The 20,644-nt window shown below is 40.2% G+C and overlaps 1 protein-coding gene across 4 annotated transcripts in view; it reads right to left on the reverse strand.

Annotated features, from left to right (window-relative positions):
- The window catches only part of LOC129696663 (cAMP-specific 3',5'-cyclic phosphodiesterase 4D), a 221,791-nt gene that overhangs the window by 52,607 nt on the left and 148,540 nt on the right, over positions 1-20,644 (reverse strand). Inside the window, exon 1 of one of the 4 annotated variants that reach the window (XM_055634790.1) lies at positions 6,377-9,082. The exons of the other annotated variants lie outside the window; for them this stretch is intronic. Within the exon in view, the coding sequence (XP_055490765.1) occupies positions 6,377-6,400 (24 nt within the window). The 5' untranslated portion in view covers positions 6,401-9,082. Of the gene's footprint in view, positions 1-6,376; positions 9,083-20,644 lie in introns of those variants that run through there. 4 annotated transcript variants of the gene reach the window in all.

The raw sequence follows: 20,644 nt of genomic DNA on the forward strand, positions 1-20,644 counted from the left end.
AAAGGGTCTCAACCAATCTGTCCATTTCCCCACACAAATGCTGCCGAGCACACTGGATTCCTCCATCAATCTGTTTTTGCTCAAGATTCCAGCGCCTGCAGTCTTGGGGCTGCGTAGGCTTAGAGTCAACTGTAATCAATATAACATTTAAGTACCTCTGACCACAATACACAGAGTGACTTATTCATACATAAGTAATAAAGTGGATCAATAATAAACCTTAAACTCTTTTGTACCTGACCCCAATTGGGGTCAAGCTGGCCTAAGAATTCAATGCATAAAATAATTCTCAACTCCCCTCATGATCTTTATAATCTGGTAATAAAAGTATATCCTCATGACTTGCCTGGATTTGCCAGCTCCTTCAAAACTACCTCTGGCTAGATATTTTATGCAAGTGAAGTGAATTTCCATTTGTCTACATTTAGTGAGGAAAGCGATACAAATTGTCATCTCTTCGTCATTATTGTAGTTTAATATTATTTTGTATTACTCAGATTTTACACAATAATCTTGCACCATTCATTAGTTTGCACCAGCTATAGTATTTATTATTGTATTTATCATCACTGTATGAAATACGTTTACATTGTGAGTTTCATGTGATCAATGAATTTTATTGTACCCTGCTGTAAATAACAATAAACTAATTGTACTTTATAATCTAACTATCCATCTAACTAACTATGTGAATCTTTGATGCATTTATTCACTGGCAGGTCCAGGATTTATTGCCATTCACCAATATTTGATGAGACAGTGTTGTAAGTATTCCTAAGGCATTGTTGGGGAAAGAGTCTGCGCTGCTAGATCCAGCAATCAAGGACAGGTTAAGCATCAAGAATGTTCATTGTTAAAATGTAGAAACAAGGAACTGCAGATGCTTTTTTACAAACAAAAAAAAGACAAAGTGCTGGAGTAACTCAGCGGGTCTGACAATATCTCAGCATCAAGTTTGAAGAAAAGTCCTAACCCAAAACCAAACCATGTTCTGCAGGGATGGTGCCTGACCGACTGAGTTACTCCAGTATTGTGTGTCTTTCTTTTAATGTTTAATTGTCATATTCACTGGGACCAGAACAATGCAATTCTTACTTGCTTTGTGGGCACATTAAACACGACAAGACAATTTAAAAAATGTGATAATCTATCAGTTATACGAGATAAACTATAATGAAGCAAGCCGACATATGTAGGCCAACATACAGAGCACAAAGCCCATAATAGTTCAGAACACAGAGGGGGTTGTGGTTAGAATCGTGCAGGATGGTTCAAGAGTCTGATAGTTGATGGGACAAAGTTACCCCTGAACCTGGAGATAATGGTTCCTAAGGCCACTGTACCTTTTTCTCAATGGTGGCAACAAGATGAGAACGTGACCAGAGTGGTGTAGGTCTTAGATGATATTAGCTGCTTTTTTGAAGCAATAGTTTCTGTAGATCCCTTTCAAGATGAGGCGTTCAATACACTTGATGGACCTGGCAACGTCTGCAGTCTTCTTTGTGCTTGGACATTTGAATTACTGAAGATACCAGTCTGTGATACAATAAGTCGGTATGCTCTCCACCTGGAGATGTTGACCCTCTCCACCGCTGTTCCTGTCACTCATCTGCCCTCCCACCCTTTTATCTATTATTGTGTATCCCTTATTATTATTATCCCTTCATGCTGAACCTTGCAAGTAACTGCTTAGTTCACCCAACGCTTCCCACCAATGGATGTACGTTAATCTCTTTTAAATAATGTCTGGTTTTCATACACCTCCTACTGTTCACCAAAATTCAAACAGAAGGATTAATAGCAAAATAATGTAGCCTCTTTTTCATTATGTGTTGATCTTAATGCTTTCATAAATTGGAGATCTCTCAAACAATGAATCGATCCCTTTTTTTGTGTAAAGTAAAGAAAATTATCAGTCGCTTTGTATATCTAGGTACAATCTCTGAATTTGAAAATCCAAAACAAACTGCAAAAGCTGGTAACTTGAAAGAAAATCAGAACTTTCTCTCCATCTCCACGGAAAGTTGTCTGACCTGCTGAATGCGTACATCACGTTCACAATATCCAAAACATCAATTCAACCACAATGTTCCAGCTTCAAAAATTATATCTCTGAGCAGTGATGCATCTTGGAGAGAAAATCAATGACTCCGGAGCTAGACTGAATTACTTATTTGTACATTGCAGTGAATTAATCTAATGCTACCTAGAGCAATGCAATTAATGCAGTTCTTAGTTCAAATATATAACGATTGCCAAAGAACATTTCCCAAAGGAGCCACTTAATCATGTGAAACTGGGAGTCTTTTTGTATTATTACCTTATCCATTATGTTCCATCATCCTTTTACTAATAATAAAACCATATAGTTCTACATACAGCCATTTGTTGCCTGAATCCCTCCGTCTTTTAGACCCAGTGAGTGCTGAGTGACAATAGTTGGAATAATTTTCTGCTTTAATCTAGATGGAGTAGCCTTTATGCATTTTACCCCTTACTACGACTCAAAAACTTGAAAGACATTTATAAAAGCTTAGATGAGCCAAAGCACTGCAGATGTTGGTTAATACACAACAGAGCACAAAGTGCTGGAGTACCTCAAAACATCAGGCAGCTTCACTGGAGAATGTATTCAAGAGAGAGTTAGATTTAGCTCTTAAGGCTAATGGAATCAAGGGATATGGGGTGAAATCAGGAAGGGGGTATTGATTTTGTTTCTATCACATGGCGTTTTGGGACAAGACCCTTCTTCAGACCTTGTAAAAGCTTCCCCTATTTGTACTCTTAAGGGGAATATATGTTTCAAACCACCAAAAGAAGACAATTATAGCAGACTGGCACAAAATACTCCTTGTTAACAAATTATGTGCAAGGTCTTACGACATTGTATTTTTGAAGTCCTAATGTTCAACTTTCTCATACTTTCAGTATTTGTTCATGGTAATCAGAATAGCCCAACAGCCAAAGCTAAAACATTGTGGAAGCATAAACTCAATCCAAAAAGACAAGTGTTGGTCTGTGTGAGAATACTACTTTCAGACATTTCAACAGAGAACAGTACAGCACAGTTGGCCCCTCATCCCACAATGTCCCTACTGAACATGATGCGAAGACCATCACTTATCTACCATCACATAACCCATATCCCTCCATTCCCTGCATATCTACAGTATATGCCCATCCAATGGTTTATTAAATGCCATCATCTTATCTTCTTCAACCACTATCCCCAGCAGCACATTCCAGGCACTCACCACCCTCTCTGTATAAAACTTGCCCTGCACATCTCCTTTAAACATTGCCCCTCTCACCGTAAAGCTATGCTTTCGAGTATTTGATTTTTCCATCCTGATTTCCACAAGATTTGTTTCATACTCTTGTAGAATGTTTATGCTTCTGATAACATTAATCTGAGGTATACAACCACACTTAATACGGCAAAACAAACATCAGCTGAAATTGGGTTTGAGAAAAAATCTGAAAGCTTCCATTAGCTTGCTCTGCGATGATGTGTTTTCCAAATTGCTTGATTTGAAAAAATAAGGATGTATTGTTTAATTAGGTTATGATCCTTTGAGCTCAGTGTGTAAATAAAAAGTAGATAGAAAATCACATGTCTGACTACAATATCATCAGTGTTGGAAGTGGATAAATGAACATGTCACATGAACATGAAATGAACAGGGTCACATTTGGTGCTAGGATTTATTTCATTGGTGTTTTGATGTTCTGCATTCAATTTTAATTTCAACATAAAATGAAATTAATAATTAAATTTAAGTGATTCAACATCACCAGCCTTGAAATAAGGAAGTGGGAATGAGGAATTGTTAGGGTACAGAAGTAAATATGTCTGGCTGGAACCTGTGCTACTCTCAAAGCCTCCCAGAGAGAGTATTCAATCAAGAAAACATGCACTCATAGTCTGATAGTCAGATACTTGTCGTACAATGTAAGGAACTATAATTGATAATATATTTAATAACGTTCATGGTGAAGAGTTGGAATATTTCTCTGCAGAGCTTTTGTTAAGAACATATTGTTTTATTCCAGCATTTGCATGGCAGCCCAGGTTAGTAAATAGCATTGCTTAATGTGAACCCAGCCTTCAACTGGGATTACTGGTCAACCAGTTAGTCACTCAGCCAGTTCAACAGACAAAGTCCACTGAAGAGAAAATGCATCTTTCCCAAACATTGGTCCCAAGGAGAGAAATCCATCCTGAAAAGGATGGTACTGTCATTGGTGTTGTGTTTTGGCAAGTTAAACAAGGGCAGTACTTACAAGTAATTGGCAGGACCCTGGACAATGTTATGGAACCAAGATACCTAGGAGTACAAGAACATAGTTCGCTGAAAGTAGCAACACAGGGGGATAGGGTATTGAAGAGGGCATTTGGTAACCTTGTCTTTTTCAATCCAAACATTTACACGGGTTGGGACATCATCTTACAACATGTTGATGCAGTTCTGGTCATTCAAATATAGGAAGGATCTCATTAAGCTGGAAAGGATACAGAAAAAGATTCACAGAGATGTTACCAGGACCGGAGGGCTTGAGTAATGAAAAGAGCATGAATAAGCTAGGGCCTTCTTCCTTGGAGCGTGGGAGACTGAGGGAAGATCTTTTGGTGTATAGAAACTCATATGGAGCACAATGAGAAATAAATGGTCAAAGTCTTTTTCCAGAGGTATGAGAATCATAAACAAGAGAGCATAGCTTTAAGGTGAGAGGAGAGAAATTAGAAAAGGACCCCAAGAGCAAATTTTTCACACAAAGGATGGTAGAGACATGGAACAAGCCTCCAGAGGAAGTGATAGAAGCAGGTACAATTACATTGTTTAAAATACTTTTTGACAGGTACGTGGATAGGAAAGGTTTAGAGGGATATGGGCCAATTGGGGGCAAATGGGACTAGCTCAGCTAGACAAATTGGCCAGCATGGATGTGTTGGGACGAAGGGCATATTTCGGTGCTGCATAACTGTGACTGTCACTCTATCACCTGGCAGATGCTGATTCTGTCCTAATTTGTAGTTCATTTCTACACAATGTGTTGTAGGAGTAAACCAGGAAAGACATTCAATGGATTTGTTGAGATATACAAAGCAGTAAAGGGCTGTTTTTTTTTTATTGTATTGAAAGAAGAGGTTTCTCCTGCCAGATACCCATATCTAGAATTTCAGTGCATTAGATCCATATTTTGTGACTTAGTGGACGAAAATATATTGAGCTACACTCAAAATACTTAATGTTCAGGCTGATGTGATCCACTTTTACCAGTGCAATTTTGAGAAATTGAGTTTAAAAGCTTTTTTGATGCTGCAAACCAGTAATCTTGATTCAATTAATTTTGCAAACCACAATTTTAACAACCTCAGCTTGGAGGTTCTTGCTCAAGTTTTGAAAAGTATCCTAAAGCTTTTACAGGCAGAGATTATAGACAATATCAATTCTCGTTCAAAATATTGTTGAAATATGAATTGAAAATGGCAGAATAATGAAGAGTAACCCACAGTAGTTTCCTGAATCCCCCAAATTATTTGTACCTTATCTAAGTATATTATCCAAAGTGCAAGTGTGTTAAATTGAATTAACCTCACCACAATTCCAAAATGTTATTATTCAACCTTCACTGATATTGATTATATTCAAGTTGAATGTTGTTCCCTTTCGTCACCCTTTAAAAATGAAGATCAGAAAGTACCCAAAGACGAGCATTGTTTTTTGGGAAATTGGGGTTGTCAACCATCCCAATCCCAGTCTCCTCACTGCACCTTTGCTTTAAGATGTCCCAAAAGCAAAACTGTATGATGTTACTGAATTAAAGGAAATTGACTGCTTTAATAAAGCACGAAGTACATCCTGAAGTATGAGACGCCTTGGTACCAGTAAGGATGTTATTCTCTCATATATTTTGGATTCGGAAATAATTTCTTCAGATATCCTTTAAGGTACTGATGACTTATTGTGGAGGGTGCGCAAGCCAGTCATTGTATATTTTTGCAGTTTGTTGTAAGAACACATTCAAGGTTATTTAGTTCCTCTCACAGAAAATTTGAGGTCTGAGGCTAAAAGATAATTTGTTAAATCTGTTTGATGTTATTAAAATGGGAAAATTATTTCAGGAGACAAGACGACATTTCAAAATCACAGGTTCCAGCACTGCAACCTCGCATAATCTTTTTCTGTGTCAGGATTGATGGATTTTAGGCTTATTTTCTTGGCTTTGTGAATGCACAGACAGGATTCTCTGACTTCTCTTCATATGGGAAAACAATAACATTTAAATCTTTGCATTGGCTTTTGCAAAAAAGCTTTTATAACAGTAATTTAGAGCTGCTTGCATCAAACAAAACCACAAAATGTCAATTTACCTGCTTGATTAGTGCGTTGGTCATTCATCCAAAAAGCTGCTTGATGATTTCATTCAGAAATTTCTTTTTTTTGCCATTCAGTTACATAAATTAATTACAGCACAGTGTTTCAATCTAAAGCACAACGGCCTATTGACCCACACGAAACAGCTAAAGCAGACAAACTACACTTGCTGCAAGAGGAAATCTGCTTTCCCTTCCCCCATCCTCAGTGCTCAAATTTCCACGACAGTGTGATTCATGCTGCAAGGATAAAGAGACATTCTACAGCTCAGGATCATTTCAAGATTTATCCATTTGTCCCCAACATCCAATCTGCATAGCAACCAGCAAATTATTAGGTAATGCCTCAGTAAACTAAAGTCATGAACCCATAGCTCATTCACTTCCACTAATCAGGTGGACATGAATAAATTAATCTTAATTGAGCCTCTATGGACAGAATGTAAGACAGTTCATCTCTATGTCAACGAAGGGGAAATCTTCTAACTGAAATAACTGCAACAAGAATGTACCTCTCCAATTAATATGTTTTTCTCCTTGATGCTGTGCATATGAGCTGACAAGTGACAATTATTTCTGCATACTCTGATGCACATCAACCTTAAAAGTAAAGGCTGCATCATGGGACCTTTGTTCAAGTTCTCTACAATTTTTGAGGGTCAATTCATTTAAGCAATTGCTGTAATCTCCCTAATAAATGTGGCCGTGTGCAGTGAATTAGTGAAATGGTGGGAGCATAAGAACGCATATTGGGCACAGCAACTACTGACAAGCACTACAATTGGCTAGTAGGATAAAAACAATCTACACATATTAAATAGAATTGCCTTGCATTGTTTATTTAAATGTTGCAGGTTCTAAAATTGGTGTTCATAAGAATAGATTGCATAAGCATTATGTATCAGGTGAAATTGTGGCCATTGCCAAATTGAAAAGGGTACCCCGGCACAGTGCACTTTACTGCAGCTGACCCTTTTCATCATAGAAACATAGAAACATAGAAAATAGGTGCAGGAGTAGGCCATTCGGCCCTTCGAGTCTGCACTGCCATTCAATATGATCATGGCTGATCATCCAACTCAGTATCCTGTACCTGCCTTCTGTCCATACCCCCTGATCCCTTTAGCCACAGGGGCCACATCTAACTCCCTCTTAAATATAGCCAATGAACTGGCCTCAACTACCTTCTGTGGCAGAGAGTTCCAGAGATTCACCACTCTCTGTGTGAAAATCATCATAACATTACAGGCAGTGCTAATATAAACTCAAAGCTCTTCTCAATAACCACGTGGAATAAACACAAGAGTACTGGAGGCACATTGTTTCATTTACTTGTTTTTCTTCCTATTTCATATGATACTAACTATTGAAGAGCAGATTGGGCAGAAAAGGGCACAAACTGCTGGAGTAACCGTTTGGCAGGCAGAATCTCTGGAGAACATGGATAGGTGATGTTTTGGGTCAGAACCCTTCTTCAGACTGACTGAGCAGCCTCAGCGATGACTGCCAACAGCTCAAGCATCTTCCAAATTTCACAGAATGGGGTACAACAACGGGGAGTGCTTTTTATACTCACTCAGGGTTGCACAGCATGGATACAGATCCTTTGGCCCAACTTCCCACGCCGACCAAGTTGCCCCATCTACACTGGTCACACTTGCATTCATTTCCCTACATTGGGAAGGGTCCATAATTTAGAGACACTGTGTGGAAACAGGCTCTTTGGCTAACTAAATCCATGCTGACCAGCGATCACCCCATACACTAGTTCTATCCTAAATACTAGCAACAATTTACATCAGACTATTAACCTGCAAACCTGATCATCTTTGGAATGTGGAAGGAATCCGCAGCAGCTGGAGAAAACCCAAGTGCACACGGGGAGAATGTACAAACTTCGGACAGCCACCAACTATGGTCAAGATCGAAGTTAGTGTCTGTATTAGTGTCTGCAAGGCAGAAACTCCACTGCTACGCCACTGCGCTGCCCTTTGGGTCCTGACCCAACACACCTATCTATGTTTTACAGAGATACTGCTTGACCCGCCAAGGTGCTCCAACAGTTTGTGTCTTTTTTACGTTAAAAAAAGGAAGAGCTTCATTGAACATTTACAATTGAATGTTGTCAGAGCCTAATACACGAGTGCAAAATTGCAAGTGTGTGGTGTATACAACTATCTTCATTAGGAGTAGAATTAGGCCATTCGGCCCGTCGTCTTCTCCGCTATTCAATCATGGCTGATCTGTCTCTCCCTCCTACCCCCATTCTCCTGCCTTCTCCCCATAACCTCTGAAACCTGTACTAATCAAGAATCTATCTATCTCTGCCTTAAAAAAAATCCACTGACAGCCTCCATAGCCTTCTGTGGCAAAGAATTCCAGAGATTCACCACTAACTAAAGCCATTTCTCCTCATCTCCTACCTAAAATAACATCCTTTAATTCTGAAGCTATGACCTCTAGTCATAGACTCTCCCACGAGTGGAAACACACTCTCCACATCCACTCTATCCAAGCCTTTCACAATTCTGTATGTTTCAATGAGGTCCCCCCACATTCTTCTAAACTCCAGCAAGTACAGACCCAGTGTCGACAAATGCTCATCATAGGTTAACCTACTCATTCCTGGGAATATTCTTCTGTCAGAGGTATGAGTGGATAGTCCTCCACGGCCTCCTCCTGAGATTCTCATCATCACAGAAGCCAGCCTTAAACTTGAACCAGTTTTACTTCACGTACATCAAGAAACAGTAGAATGCCTGATTAGAACATGGGCCAAAAGACCAGTTGGGGAGATTAAGACTTTTGATCGCAGACTCATTGCATCTTGACTTACGCTATCCCAAAACAACAGGACAAATCCAATCAGCTAATTATCACCCTGTCACTGACCCTCAGTCAGTCACTGGGCAAGGCAAAGAAAAATACTTTCACCTATATTACAAAGCAGTGGCTTCCTTATGAATAATCTATTATGTTATGTTCAGAATACCAGTGCCAAATTGTGGAATATTTACTGGTGTTCTGAGCCTGAAGCCTGAAGGTTTAACCTGAGTAAAGTTCAACATACTTGGATTTCCTAACCCTTGATTCTTGCCAACTTAACCTGGATTGACTAGTATATGGGAAGGGAGCATATAAACAATAGATAATAGGCAATAGACAATAGACATGCATGAGTAGGCCATTTGGCCCTTCAAGCCAGCACCACCACTGATCATCCCCAATCAGTACCCTGTTCCTGCCTTCTCCCCATATCCCCTGACCCTGCAATCTTCAAGAACCCTATCTAACTCTCTCTTGAACCGGCCTCCACCGCCCTCTGAAGCAGAGAATTCCACATACTCACAACTCTCTGTGTGAAAAAGTGTTTCCTCATCTCCGTTCAAAATGGCTTACCCCTTATTCTATTAATTCCCTTATTCTATTCATCACTTACCCCTTATTCTATATTCCATTTAAAATAAAATATGTTTTTGTTAAGGTAGATAAGAGATGGGCTAGTTATCATGGTCAGCACAGACATTGTGGACCAACGGGCCTTTTCTTGTGCTGCACTCTTCTTTTTCAGTGAAGTGCGGAAACAGGCCCTTCGGCTCACCTAGTCCATGCCAACCATCAATAAACTTGTTCACTTTTACCAATGTTTTCCAACTTTCTCATACAATCCCTACAAACTAGGGGCAATTCATGGAAGCCACTTGACCTACAAACTTGCAAGTCTTTATGATGTGGGTGCAAATCGGATCACCTGGAGGATACCCAATCAGTCACAGGGAGAATGTGCTAATGCCACACAGACAACACCCGAGGTCTGGATCAACCCAGGTCTCCTGCACTGTGAGCCAGTAGCTCTACCAGTTGTGTCACTGTGTCACCCTATCTTCTGTCCTTGATGTTCTATGTTCTAACTACTTCCTCAGGCAGCTCATTCCATATACCCCACCACCCTCTGTGTGAAACGTTGTCCTTCAAGTTCCCATCAATTCTTGCTGCTCTATGCCATCTGGTTCTTGATTACACATCACCTGGGAAAAATATTCTGTGCATTCACCCTATTTATTCATCTCATGATTTTGTAGACTTTTATAAAAATCACTCTTCAGCTTCCTAAGCTCCGAGGAATAAAATACTAACCTGTCCAACCTCACCCTGCAGCTGAGACTCTCAAGTCCTGACAACATCCTCATGACTTTTGCAGCTTAACAGCATAGTTCCTGTAGCAAAGTTACCAAACTGAACACAATGCTCAAAGTGTTCCAAATTCCTCTTTTGCCAGAAAATTTGCAGAAATGGAAAGTGGGCGAGATAAAGATAACAATGAGTTCAGAATTACAGAAAGCTGTGATGCAGACTACGGCTTTCAAGTCCTTTCTACCCATGTTGCTTGAAAAAGTACAAATCCGACTTTGTAGTTCATGATTTGTAATCTTGTAGATTCTGGCCCTTCAGAAGCACGTGTAGAAAGGAACTGCAGATGCTGGATTAAACCAAAGATAGACACAAAAAGCTGGAGTAACACAGGGAGTCGGACTGCATCTCCGGAGAAAAAGAATAGGTGATGTTTTGGGCCTAGAAGACCTGAAGAAGGGTCTCTACCCGAATTGTCACCTATTCCTTTTCTCCAGAGACGCTGTCTGACCCGTAGGGTTACTCCAGCTTTTTATGTCTAACTTCAGAAGCGGTTGACTACAGTCATTTCTGTCTTCACCAGAGTTCAAAGCTGCCACCACATTAAGATCATCCTCAATAGCCCTAACTGTCCGTTTCCTGCTGATTGCCTTTGCTGGCAATTATGAGGTGCTGGAAGGTTATTCCTGTGTTTTGTGAGATTAGTTTATTTTAGAGATATAGCACGGAAACAAGCCCTTCGGCCCACCGTGTCCGGGCAAACCCGTGATCCCCGCATATTAACACTATCCTACACTCACTAGGGACAATTCTTACATTTACCAAGCCAATTAACCCACACAAGTGTAATTCTTTCGAGTATGGGAGGGAACTTGGAGCGGGGCCTGACATCATTTTACACTTTTTACCAAGCCAATTAACCCCGGCCTTACACACCCCTGTAAGTTGTCGCCCGCGGGGGCTTTGGACTCTGTATGGGAGGGAACCAAAGATAGTTTTTTTGCCTTCCATCACAGCTGAGAATGCCCATTGTGTTGTGCTTGGGTCAAGTATGGCAGAGAACATTTCACTTGAAACTCTGTACAGAGAGTGGTTGAATTGGATCTTGAAACCCATGCAGGTCAAGGGGGTACAAACTCTGTACAGAGAGTGGTTGGGATTGAACCCGGGTCTCCTCCTCCCCCTCCCCCCCCCTCCCCCCATTTTATTTTGGTTTGTTGTCATGAGACACTGTCTAAATAAAATAAAGAAAGACTTAACCCAAAAAAACAGACACAGAAGCAGAAGCAGAAATATTTTACAAGCAACATATGAAAATCTGTGTTTGGAGCATGCATATCAGCCATGGAAATTGTCAGATTGGTCATTAAGAATGGTCATCGGGAGAAGAATGGAGAGCAGGGGAGAGACAAGACTTTGCCTTCCATCACAGTGAGGAGGAGATTCACTGTGATGGATGTTTGTGTAAATTGTGTTGGTGTGTGTCTTGGTTCTTTTCTTGTATGGCTGCAGAAACCAAATTTTGTTTGAACCTCATGTGAGGTTCAAATGACAAATAAATGGTATTGTATTGTATTGTATTGTATTGTATTAAGATGTAAAAGTATTAAAAAATAACAATGCCTCTACATTACAAGTATCATTTTTTGAGAGGGCAAAAGTATGTCAATGCTTCAGATGGATGAAAACTTTAGTATAAACAGAAAAATATTACAGATAAATACAATATTTCAGCCTGTAGTTGACCTTTTGGATAATTGGCTGGAGAGTCTCCACTGCGATGCTTATCTTTTCACCTGATTCCAGCCTGCGGGATTTAAATTAATTTTATCAAGCTTGGTATTCCACTTATTAACCCCTTATTCAGGCTGTTCTAGACCTGTCTGTGATTGATGAATGCAACATATCTTTCATTTCACTCATCAAGGCTTTTGGCTTCTTCACAAATCATTTTAAGTCATTCTGTGTTTTTCCCCCCCGAGTGTTATTGTTGTGTAATTGTGCTACTTACCATTATGTGTCACTCATTGTTCATCTATAATCACTTTCAATTCTAAATGAGGATCTACTTTTTAAACAAAGACTGAAACTTCAAAGGTATCATTTTTTATTAAATTTTATTATAATCAATGAGAATTTGGAAGCTTTATAGTTTCCTGACAAGCATTCCTCTCCCGAGCAAATCACCAAAGATAGACTAACTAACCATTCATACATTTAATAATCTTCAGACATGCAGTGCACAAATTAATTAAGAGAGGCAAAAGAGTTTAATTGTCACATACACCAGCATCAGGGCAATGACGTTCTTACATGCTGAAGTTTATTGGTAGTGACTGCACTTTCTTTGGCTGCGAAATGTTTTGGTGCTCCCCGAGGTCATGAAGAGCATTAATTGGCTGTGCATTCACTGGATTATAGAAAAGCTACGTAATTCTACAATATCAGGTGAGAAATGATAATGGATAATCAGGTAACTAATATAAGTATGAGTTACCGAAGCAATAAAGTCATAGCATGAAAACAGGCCCTTTAGCCCACTTGGTCCATGCTGATCACATACTGCAAATGTAGACTAACTCCACAATTAATCCTATTAGTTTAGTATTCTTCCCATATTCTCATCTATTTTCCACAGATTCCACCACTCATCTACACACTAGGGCTAATTTATAATGATCGATTAAGATAATTAATCGTGTAAGGTATGAAATCAGGACCTATGCTTAAATGGTGCCTCTGCTGAAATTACAGTTGTTCCAGTAATGACAACAACTCATCAAAACAACAAGATCTAATTTTCCAAACTGCGCGGAAGATAACATATTTCTATGAGAGACTGAAGTAGAAATGGCAAATGGATCTGAACAGTGAGTGGGAGAGCAGAGTTAAACTTCTGGAATGGTGAGGATGCAGGGTGACTTGGATATGTTGGGGAGTAGGCAGATGCATGGCAGATACAGTATAATGTGGATAAATGTGAGGTTATCCACTTTGGTGGCAAGAACAGGAAGGCAGATTATTATCTGAATGGTGTCAGATTAGGAAAAGGGGAAGTGCAACGAGACCTGGGTGTGTTTGAACATCAGACACTGAAAGTAAGCACGCAGGTACAGCAGGCAGTGAAGAAAGCTAATGGCTTGTGGACCTTCATTGTGAGAGGATTTGAGTTTAGGAGCAAAGAGGTCCAACTGCAGATGTACAGGGCCCTGGTGAGACCACACTTGGAGTATTGTGTGCAGTTTTGGTCTCCTAATTTGAGGAAGGACATTATTGCTATTGAGGGAGTGCAGCGTAGGTTCACCAGATTAATTCCTGGGATGGCGGGACTGACATACGATGAAAGAATGGGTTGCGGCAGATTTTTATATCATTCAAGAGATTCCTCCCTCTAGCCGCTAAGTGGACTGCATGGTTATGTAGAATGTCGTTATACGCATGCGAGCTCTCCGTCGGGGACCTTCGGAGCTTCAGATAAATCTTCATAACACAGTCTTTTGATTAATATATTCTTTATTGTTGATGAAAAACAATAAGGTACATCCAAACTTCCTCTGACTTGTACACTCTAAACTTCATCGAACTCCAGCTTATTGCATTAAATGTTAGAAAACTCCTTGTGTCTCCGTTACACTTCGCATGGTCAAAGGGTGAACCTTCCCCATGCTGGTCCCAAACTAAAACTAACTAAGCTTCTGCGCACGAAACCTAGCTCCAAACACGCCGTAAAATATGTCATAAATCCCACCTACAATATAACGGCTAGTCTAAAATTTAAAGACACATGCCATTGTTAATGTCACACAAAACAAGCCAAATGGCCACTACAGACTGGGCTTGTATTCACTGGAATTTAGAAGGATGAGAGGGAATCTTGTAGAAACATATATTGTTAAGGTCTTAGACAGGGTAGATGCAGGAAAAAATGTTTCCAATGTTGGAGGAGTCCAGAACCAGGGGTCACAGTTTAAGAATAAGGGGTAGGTCATTTAGGACTGAGATGAGGAGAAACTTCTTCATCGAGAGTATTGTGAATCTGTGGAATTCTCTGCCACAGAGGGCTGTGGAGGTCAATTCACTGGATGTTTTCAAGAGAGGGTTAGATTTAACTCTTGAGCTGAAAGAATCAAGGGATATGGGGAAAAAGCAGGAACAGGGTACTGATTTTAGATGATTAGCCAAGATCATATTGAATGGCGGTGTTGGTTCGAAAGGCCGAATGGCCTACACTTGCACTTAATTTTCTATGTGTCTATGTAATCCAAGCCATAAATGGTCTTGACTGTGTTCCACACCAGAAATATCATTTTCAAAAGCATTGCCTCTGAATTTTCAGCAAAAGAATATTGAATTGAATTGAATACATATTATTAGCCAAATATGTATAAGTACAAAGAACTTGCCTTGGCGCTTTGCTCGCTAGTAACAACATGATACACAGTAAACAATTAAAAATAAAACATCATAATTTAAACATGTGAAGAATGAAATAAAATACCAGATCCCAAAGAGGCTACAGACTTTTGGCTGGTAATTAGAGCTACTGCTCGTGGGAAAAAAAGCTGTTTTTATGTCTGGCTGTGGCACAAACGACACTCCCGGTATTTCTCCATCATTGCTGTGAGAAACTTTTAAAGTCTATGTTAGAGCCTGTATTGTCGCACACCAAGCTTTTCAAAACAAGAAAAATAAGACTGAACAATTTGAATTAGAAAAACAGATAAAACACTTAGACCTAGAAACGCAGCTGACCCAACCATTGCAAAACATAATAAGATAGCTGCATTAAAATTTAAATTAAACCAGATTCTCTCTGCAAAGATTATTAGGATTTTTCATTATACTACGCAAAAAAATTTTGAATTTGGTGATAAAGCACACAAGTTACTAGCACGTCAACTACGCAAATTAGAGAATGACCAAACAATACACAAAATTAGATCAGAAAAAGGAGATCTGCTTGTATTACCTAAAGATATTAATGAAAGATTCTTACAATTCTACCAAACACTATATTCATCAAAAACAACAGCCGATCCAGCAAAGATGAAAAATTTTCTTGAGAATTGCAATCTCCCATTCCTTAATGAGGAGGAACGGGATGAAATAGGAGCAGAGATAACAACAAAAGACATCGTAGAGAATATTAAATCATTGAAAAGTGGAAAAACTCCTGGCCTGGATAGGTTTAGTAATGAATTTTATTAAAAAAAATAATGATATTCAAGCATTTAAAGAACAGACTTTACCACAAACTCTTGCTGAATCAACTATTAAATTAATTACAAAAAAATATAAAAATCTCGAGGAGCCTGGATCCTATAGGGCAATAGCCCTTTTAAATATGGATCAGAAGATACTAGCTAAGACTTTGGCTCGTAGATTAAGCTTGGTTATCAGTAAACTAATACATCCAGATCAAACTGGGTTTATACCTAAACGTCACTCATTTTATCATTTGATACGTTTGTTTTACATAATATATTTGCAGAGAATGCCAAATGAAGATCTAAGAATTATTTCTCTAGATGCAGAAAAAGCTTTCGACCAAGTGGAATGACCTTATCTTTTCAGAGTGTTGGAAAATTTTCAATTGGGAGAAAACTTTAGTTTATGGGTGAAGCTTTTATACACTAATCCGATAGCTAGATTACTTACAAATCAAATGCTTTCACCTAAATTGTATTTATCTAGGGGTAACAGACTAGGATGTGCCCTTTCTCCAATTTTATTTGCTTTAGCCATATAACCTCTTGCCGAGTGTATCAGGTCCGATTCAGGCATTTATGGATACAATACCAAATATACCACCAATAAAATCTCGTTATATGCAGATGATGTACTTTTATACATTACTAATCCCCATGTTAGTATTCCAAATGTTCTAAACATTATAGAACAATTTGGTTCTTTCTCTGGATACAGAATAAATTGGAATAAAAGTGAAATCATTCCAATAAAAGAACAAGACCCTTCTCAACTCCAACAATTTCCTTTCAGAATTGTTACTGAAAAGTTCAGATATCTTGGAATTTACGTGACTAGAAAGTTTTCCTCTCTGTTCAAAATAAACTTTCCACCATTAATCACTAAACTATATGCCTACATTCAATTTTGGAAAACACTTCCTATCTCCCTTATTGGTAGATTAAATGCCATAAAGATGATCTTCCTTACGCAACTTTTATATTTATTTCAATCAATACCGATATATCTCCCTAAAAGCTTTAAAAAAAAATTGATTCTATTGTCACTAACTGTATTTGGGACTACAAAACCCATAGAATACACAAAAGACATTTGTGCACATCCAAAGAAAATGGAGGATTAGCTCTACCTGATTTTCTTTATTACTACTGGGCAACTAATATTAAAATATAGCTTTCTGGTTGGACGATACATGTCAACATGTAAATTGGTTAAAAATGGAAGATTGTTTGCCTTTTAGTATAGGCTCGATCCTCCTATCTCCAATACATTTGAATAAGTCAACATATGAGCAAAATCCGATAATACATAGTACTGTCCGTATCTGGAAGCAGCTGAAATTCAGTCTTAAATTGAGAAACATGTCTCTCCTTTAATTATGTCCTCATTTAAATCGTCTACTTTAGATATGGTACTTGTTCAATGGAAGAACCTGGGAATCAATACTGTGAAAGACCTCTATAAGTAGGGGACTCTCTCTTCTTATCAAGAACTACAGGTGAAATATCACAAGAACTACAGGAGAGATACCTTCAAATCCGAGATTACGTGAAAACATATACACAAGACTGTCCTTTTATGGGTCCAGGTATATTAGACGATTGTTTGAATAGACATGCCGATACAAGTAAGTTGATATCTTATATTTATAACACTCTTCTAAATATTGACACCCCGCCTTCTGAGATTTATAGGCGAGCATGGGAGGACGAGCTGGGTTTGCCCATTTCAAAAGATATACGGGAGGAAAGCCTACTATACATACATTACTGTTCTTTAAATGCCAGGCATCGCCTGATACAATTCAAAGTATTGCATAGGTTATACCACTCAAAGACCAAACTGAACAAGATCTTCCCAACTGTCTCACCTCTGTGTGATAAATGTATCTTCCAAGAAGCTACCCCAACCCATTCTTATGTATCCTGTATAAAAATACAAAACTTCTGGACAGGAATATTCAATACCATTTCTAAAACACTCAAAATTCAATTGGAGTCAGATTCAAAATTAATAATATTAGGAATGTCAGAGGGCTGCCCCAAGTTAACAATGTTCCAAAGATGCTTCCTTGATTATGATTTAATAACAGCGAAAAAACTTAAACTTAAATTCTGGAAAAAGATCACATGTCCCACAGTGAAGATGTGGATCACAGAAATGACCGAGACACTACATTTAGAAAAAATAAGGCTTGTTTTGTCTGACAAATCAGATCAATTTTCCAAAATATGGTCTCCTTTCATTGAATTTCTTCAACGACATAATGGTTGAACACAAATTCAAAACCGACGCTAGGGTCGGGTGAGCGGGTGTAGGGAAGGGTAGTGGGATACATCGCTTTTTTTTCTCTTCTTCGTTAGTTCAGGGTTTTTTTTTCTTTTTCAGTTTTTTTTTTTAATTCTTTCTTTTCTTCTTCTTTTCCCTTCTTTCCTTTTTTTTCCAATTTACTTATCAGTTTATAAAATGTTAAAACTGAAGCTGTACGAAAATTGTATACAGGTGCACAACCTTTTATCCGGTGTTCCGGAAACCGAAAAACTCCGAAAACCGGCCATTTTTTCCAGATGTCGTCTGCGCACCAAAGCTCGCGTTTGGCGCCAAACTTGACCCGAAACGACGCACGGTCAACCCAGGTCTGTACTACTGCAGCGGCTGCCTCCTCCCCGGAGACCGGGAGACGCTTAAACATCTGTAAATCATTGCTTAAATGTTAGTCAGTTAGTTTGGAGGGCTTTTATGTGAGGGGGGGGGGGGGTGAAGGGGTAAACTTTAATTCTTAGTCCCCTACCTGGTCGGAGAGGCGGGGAGCGGTCAATGCCTTACCGGGTCGCCGTGCAGTAAGCTCCGCAGCGCTGTGGCCAGTGAAGCTGCGGGCGTCGCCGGTTGTAGCTCCGACCCCGGCAACTCTACCCCTGGCTGCGCGGCTCTCCAAATCCAGCGCGGCCCCGCGGCCGGACGCCCCAGCTCCGCGAATGTTGGAGCATCGCTGGATTTGGAGCTGCGCAGCCAGGGGTAGAGTTGCCGGGGTCGGAGCTACAACCGGCGCCGCCCGCGGCCGGACGGAGCCCCCAGCTCCGCGAGGTTGGGAGTCGCCGACCAGGTAGGGGACTAAGAATTAAAGTTTCCCCCTTCACCCCTACTCCACCACCACCACATAAAATCCTTCCAAACTAACTGACTAACATTTATGCAATGATTCTCCTGGTCTCCGGGGAGGAGGCAGCCGCTCCAGACTTTTCAAGCCGCCCGCGCTACCTACCTAATCTACGCTAAAAATCTTCCATTCGGAAATCCGAAAATGTCCGAAATCCGACAAGTGTCTGGTCCCAAGGCTTTCGGATAAAAGGTTGTGCACCTGTATGTTGGCTCGCTTAATCCAAAAGATATGAACATCGACTTCTCCAATTTCAGGTGACTCACACCATCGGTGTTCTCCTCCCACACACACTCCCTGTCCACCTAGCTTTCTTCTCCATTTGTTCTTCTTTCCAAAGCTTCCCTCCTCCGCTCATCACCTCCCAGTTCTCTCCCGCCCTCTCCTCGCTCTGCTAAATACTGGCTATCTTCCCTCTTTGTCCTCGTATAGGTCTCGATCCAATAAGTCCACATAAACCATTTTCCTCCACAGATGGTGCCCGATACATAGAGTTCTGCCAGTTTTCTGTTTTTTTATTCAAAAAGCAAATGAGCTTAAAAAGATATTAGAAAAACACCGCAGGTGCTAAAAATCTGAAAAAATAACAGAAAATGCTGGGATAACTCAGCAGGTCAGGCGGCATTGGTGAATAGAGGAACAGACTGTTTCTCCTCCCACAGATGCAGCCTGACCTGTTGAGTTTTTCCAATATGTTCTGCTTTTATTTCTGAAAGAGATCTCTCCCCTCTTACCCGCTGGACTAATTTAAGGTTAATTATTCTTGATAATTTCTATTCAAATTTAAGCGAGTCAGATTGAAGAATGATTTTACTAATTTTATCAATTGAAGTGGAAAGATATGAACTATGATATCAGCATATTTCTAGTATGACATAGGTGAAAGCTGGCTTACATCTGAATAAAGTGAAACCAATTACGTTAATTGGCCTTAATTATATGCCATATTCCATTACGTTATTTTCATTTAGTCAAGAGAATATTTAATAACATAGCTTGTGTTAGGGTTAATTGTTTATTTATTGCAAATGCAGGCGAACAGTTAAACATTTATTTCAATTGGTGACACACATTTGGTCTTTGAAATTGTCCACTAGGGGCGCTGCATTGAAGGCGCCTCTGTCTACAGCCTGTCCGTTCTTTCTATCTTTTTTTATTTTAGTTTGTCTAAATAGTTTTGTTTGGGGATTCTTTCGGTTTTCAATGTGGGGGAAGGGGGAGGGGTAAGGGGGAAACCGCTTCCCAGTCACTTCCTGGCGAGGATGCGACTATTTCTCCGAGTCGCGTCCTCGCCCCCCCACCTCGTGGCCTACCACTGGATCGGAGCGGCCTTTCCTACCGGAGACCAGGGCCTGGACCAGAGCTTCAGCAGCAGCGGCGGCACTGCGCTGTATTCACCATGGAGCGGGTGATACCTACTTGGATCGCCGTTTGAAGCTCTGGAGCGTTGGGCCCGCTGCTCCAACATTGCAGAGCTGTGGTTCGCGGAGCTCCCAGGGCGGGCGGCGCTGACCGACATCGTGGAGTCCTGGGGCCCTTTGCCGAGGGCCGCCAGCGGGTGTTTCCACCCGGCGCAGCCTGGGGACGTCGGGAGCTGCGAACTCCGGTGGGAAGCGGCTGATTTGGAGGTTTAAGCCACTGAGGTTGGCCTCCCGTTCCGACGTCGGAATGCCAACATACCGGCGAGCGAGCCTGAGCGGCGGGCTGCCCGAGGGCCCCGACCAAGGGTGAACATCAGAGGAAGATGACTAACTTTGAAGCCTTCCCTC

Source organism: Leucoraja erinacea, chromosome 1, assembly GCF_028641065.1.
Source record: "Leucoraja erinacea ecotype New England chromosome 1, Leri_hhj_1, whole genome shotgun sequence".
Classification (NCBI taxonomy): Eukaryota; Metazoa; Chordata; class Chondrichthyes; order Rajiformes; family Rajidae; genus Leucoraja; species Leucoraja erinaceus.